The 3,911-nt window shown below is 63.2% G+C and overlaps 3 protein-coding genes across 3 annotated transcripts in view; 1 reads left to right on the forward strand and 2 right to left on the reverse strand.

Annotated features, from left to right (window-relative positions):
• Window positions 1–6: 6 nt before the first annotated feature.
• On the forward strand, window positions 7–979 carry LOC127749104 (cuticle protein 16.5-like). The gene is made up of 2 exons (XM_052265859.1): window positions 7–403; window positions 629–979. The coding sequence occupies exons 1-2, from the start codon at window positions 61–63 to the stop codon at window positions 631–633; spliced, it is 348 nt and encodes a 115-aa protein (XP_052121819.1). The 5' UTR covers window positions 7–60; the 3' UTR covers window positions 634–979.
• A 99-nt stretch (window positions 980–1,078) lies between these two features.
• LOC113212012 (glucose dehydrogenase [FAD, quinone]-like) lies at window positions 1,079–3,682 on the reverse strand. The gene is made up of 4 exons (XM_026430571.2): window positions 3,113–3,682; window positions 2,907–2,963; window positions 2,404–2,664; window positions 1,079–2,329 (listed from the first exon to the last, which is right to left on the reverse strand). The coding sequence occupies exons 1-4, from the start codon at window positions 3,407–3,409 to the stop codon at window positions 1,748–1,750; spliced, it is 1,197 nt and encodes a 398-aa protein (XP_026286356.2). The 5' UTR covers window positions 3,410–3,682; the 3' UTR covers window positions 1,079–1,747.
• Window positions 3,683–3,842: 160 nt separating this feature from the next.
• LOC127749094 (uncharacterized) overlaps window positions 3,843–3,911 on the reverse strand; it is an 11,585-nt gene continuing 11,516 nt past the window's right edge. The window contains exon 3 of the mRNA XM_052265817.1: window positions 3,843–3,868. Within this exon, the coding sequence (XP_052121777.1) occupies window positions 3,843–3,868 (26 nt within the window). The remainder of the gene's footprint in view (window positions 3,869–3,911) is intronic.

Genomic DNA, 3,911 nt, shown 5'->3' on the forward strand with positions numbered 1-3,911 from the left:
GGCGGGGGCGGCGGCGGCGGAGGCGGCGGTAGCAGTTTCAACTTCGGCAGCATCCTCACCATGCTGATGTCCCTCAAGAGCGGCCTCACGAGCGGACTTGGCGGTGGCCTTACGGGATCCTCTGTGAGCGGAGGCAGCTACCAGCCCAGCACCAGCAGCTACGCCCCTGCCCGCCCCAGCTCCTCGTACGGCGCCCCGGCGCCCGCCCCCGCACGCCCAAGCTCGTCGTACGGAGCGCCCGCCCCCGCTCCTTCATACTCCGCTCCTGCCCCGGCCCCGGCCCGCCCGAGCACATCGTACGGCGCGCCAGCGGCCGCCCCCGCCTCGTCCTACGCGGCCCCGCCGCAGTCCAGCCTCTCGGGCGGGTCCTACCCGGGCAGCAGCACATTCCGAAGGAGCGTAGGTGAGCGAGCATAAGGGAGAGCAGGTGAGACAGACAGACAGACAGACAGACGGACAGACAGACAGACAGACAGACAGACAGACAGACAGACAGACAGACAGACAGACAGACAGACAGACAGACAGAGAACGTCCTCTCACGTGCAACCTCTGAATTAGTCTTGAAATTTTCATAGGGCGTGGGCGTGGTTTCTAGCCGTGCATGACCCCTTGCCGTCTGTTTCAGGCTGATATGCTGGGGAGGCGGCCCGGAGGTGACCTGGGGGCGGCCTGGGGGCGGCCTGGGGGCGGCCTGGTGGCGGCCTAGGGGAGGCCGCAGCGTCCCGCTCCCAAAACACCATGAGCGGCCAGCTGACCCCCCGAGCCCAGCACTCTAGTCAAAGCACCGCGGCTTGCCACTCGGACTCGGAGGGGTGCCGCGCTGCCGCACCGCACCGGCCGGGCTGACGGCAAGCATCCAGCACCACCTCGCGGACTCACTACAACGCCAAAGAGTACACGTGTAACGAGACGTGTGACGCCACAACGTGCGTTTATTTTTCATGAGTTGATCGGACCATTAAAACAGTTTTACGCATCGGTGTGTAATTTCTTATCTTTTTTTTTTTTTGTCCTCTTGTAGAATAGATTTCTCATTTGTGTGTGTGTTTTATCGTGTTCTGGTATTCAATGTGATCTCTGCGCTTCTAACCGTGGATCCCCTCCGCACCCTCCCCATGTCCGCGCCTCTGCATTCACAGCCACGGCCCGGGCCCCGCCCCCGCAGCACTTGGCTGGCGCGGCTTTGGGGTGGACACGCGCCGACCATCGACACCACGGCTGGTGGCGCAGATAGGACCCAATAAACCCCAAGTTGAGAGAATAAAAGTTCGCCAACAACTTCGCCCTCCTTCCCCGCGGCCACTCGCCGCCTGGCCCGGAGCGCGGCGGCACATTACAGCCGCCGAACGCTCGCCGAGCTGTGTGTAACGACCGGGGAACTCGTCATATCGGAAGATCGACTTTCGAGATTTCCACAGTTTTCTTTTATTAACGGTGACTCGACTTTGCTGAGCCTGTGGATGTTCGGACCCCTCTCCCTCTTTTCCCTTCGAGGTAATTAACGCACCGTAGGCAGTAGCCCGCTGGGGGCCGGGTGTCACGGCGGGGAGGGTCGGAGGTGGTGGGCGGGGAAGGGGGGTGGGGCGAGGCGAGGTGGGGTAGGGCCGTGGCGCAGAGCCCCATCGCCTGTTGAGTCGCTAAGCCCCGACGGTAGTCCACCGCGAGCCCGCGGGGGCAAATTCTGAAAAATAACCTCCACTTTGGGGTGGGACGTGAGGGGGAGGAGGAGGAGGACTTTTGGCGGTCATTTGTCCTGGGCGCCGCGGGCGGCCTGCCCCCAGGTCTGCCGGATGAAGTGCGCGCCCCGCTCGGCCAGCATGATGACGGGGGCGTTGGGGTTGCCGCTGGGCAGCAGCGGGAAGGAGCTGGCGTCCACGACGCGGAGCCTCGGCACGCCGCGCACCTGCATCCTGGCGTCGAGCACGCCGGGCCGGTGGGGGGCCGCCATGCGCGCCGTGCCCGCCGTGTGGAAGGTGTTGAGCGTGTGCGTGCGCGCGGCGCACTCCCAGTAGGCCGTCGAGCCGAAGGCGTGCTGCTCGCAGCCGGGCAGCGGCGCGCGGTTCAGCGTAAGGTTGGCGCGCTGGAAGGCCGGGGTGTCCTCGAGCGCGGCCGACGTCTGCAGCGCCTGCACGAGCAGCCGCAGGTCGCGGCCGGGCTCGTCGCCGAGCAGGTTGAGCCGGATGAGCGGCGGCGCGAGCGGGTCGGCGCTGCGCAGCCGCACCGAGCCCACGCTCTTGCAGTCCAGCAGCACGGGCGTCACCAGGATGCGGTCGTAGTACAGCGGGTCCTGCGGCGGCGCGGGGATGCACACGGGCCCGCCGCGTGACTGTGGCACGCCGGGGTGTTTTGGTCAGAGGCTAAGGTGACGACGGGATGGTGCTGCGGGGGGCGAGAACTCACCTTGGGGATGTTGCCGTAGAACCGCAGGTTCCACACGGGCCGGCCGTCGACGGACGGCCCCGACCCTCTGAGGAAGGCTGTCACCTCCTCCGGCCCGATGGACGACAGCGGACCGCCCGGCGCGAAGTGCGTGAAGTCCTGCTCGCGGGCGTTGATGTCGGCGGGCAGGGCGGGCCAGCCCGGCGGCAGCAGGAACTCGATGCCAAGGCTGGACACGTGGTTCATCAGGTTCTCGCCGACGTCGGGGAGGTCCTTGACAACCTATGGGGAGCAGAGGCAAGGGACGGGTGAGTCACCGTCGGCGTGGCGTGTGCCGAGGGAGGGGTATTCCACTCACAAACATCTTTGTAACCCCAAAAGAAATCAGGAAAATAATCGAATAAAAACTAACTTTAAAAAGCCAAAAGCGAAAATCAAAAAATTGGAAAAAATTGGAAAACAAAGAAAAATTGTTGTACGCTTGAAGTGAAGCCTCGGCGCACGTCCGGTTTTTTTGGACGTACCTTAATACCGAGTGACGAGAGGTGCTTCTTTGGGCCGATTCCGGACAGCATAAGGATCTGCAACACGAGACACGGGACACATCAGTGAGCGAGCACGTCGAGCACCCCCCAGATGACTCAAGCGACCCTGAGAGTACCCCCGGATTAGGCAGGGGTGCTCCCTGATGGACCCTCGGACCAACGCGAGGCATGCGCTGCGAACGCACCTGGGGCGAGTTCATGACGCCGGCGCTCAGCACCACCTCCTTGCTCGCGTACGCCCTCTTGAGCGTGCCGGTGTAGCCGTCGCGGTACTCCACGCCGCTGGCCTCGCCGCGGCGGAACAGGACCCTGGTGACGTGCGCGCGCGTGCGCACCTCCAGGTTGGGCCGGTGGCGCACGGGCCTGAGGAAGGCCCTGTTGGTGCTCGCCCGCTCGCCGTTGATGGTCGTGGTCTGCGCCATGGAGACGCCCGCCTGCACGGCGCCGTTGGGGTCCCGCTCGTCGAGGCCGATGTCCTTCATGGCCTGCACCAGCACCTTGCTGACGGGGTCCACGGCGGGCAGGCGCTGGACGGGGAGGGGCCCGCCCCTGGAGTGGAACGTGGTGTCCCTCGCCAAGTCCTCATCCAGGGCGTTCTCCGAGCGCAGGAAAAAGGGAAGGACGGAGGGGAAGAGCCAGCTGTCGTCCTCCAGCACGTTACCCCAGTCGTCGTAGTCTCTGCGGGCGGCGGAACAACTCTGTACTACTGAGCAGGGATAACGTCTGCCCGATACTCATCTCGACTATACTCCAGAACCCCACCCGTTCGAGGCCATAACAGGTCGATTTACCCGACGGATACGAAAGGAGCAGGAGGGGAGGGGTTAAAATCAACGTCGTAAAAAAAGTTCCGTTCAGGAACGGATCGTGAAAGCAGATGATACGAATTCAAGAATTATTCCAGTCTATAATATTTCAGTGGAAGATCACGTTACGCATTACTTGAATAGTATATAGATAATTTACAAATCTTAATTCACATTT

This window comes from Frankliniella occidentalis, unplaced genomic scaffold, assembly GCF_000697945.3.
Source record: "Frankliniella occidentalis isolate FOCC.00 unplaced genomic scaffold, Focc_3.1 Scaffold31, whole genome shotgun sequence".
NCBI lineage: Eukaryota > Metazoa > Arthropoda > Insecta > Thysanoptera > Thripidae > Frankliniella > Frankliniella occidentalis.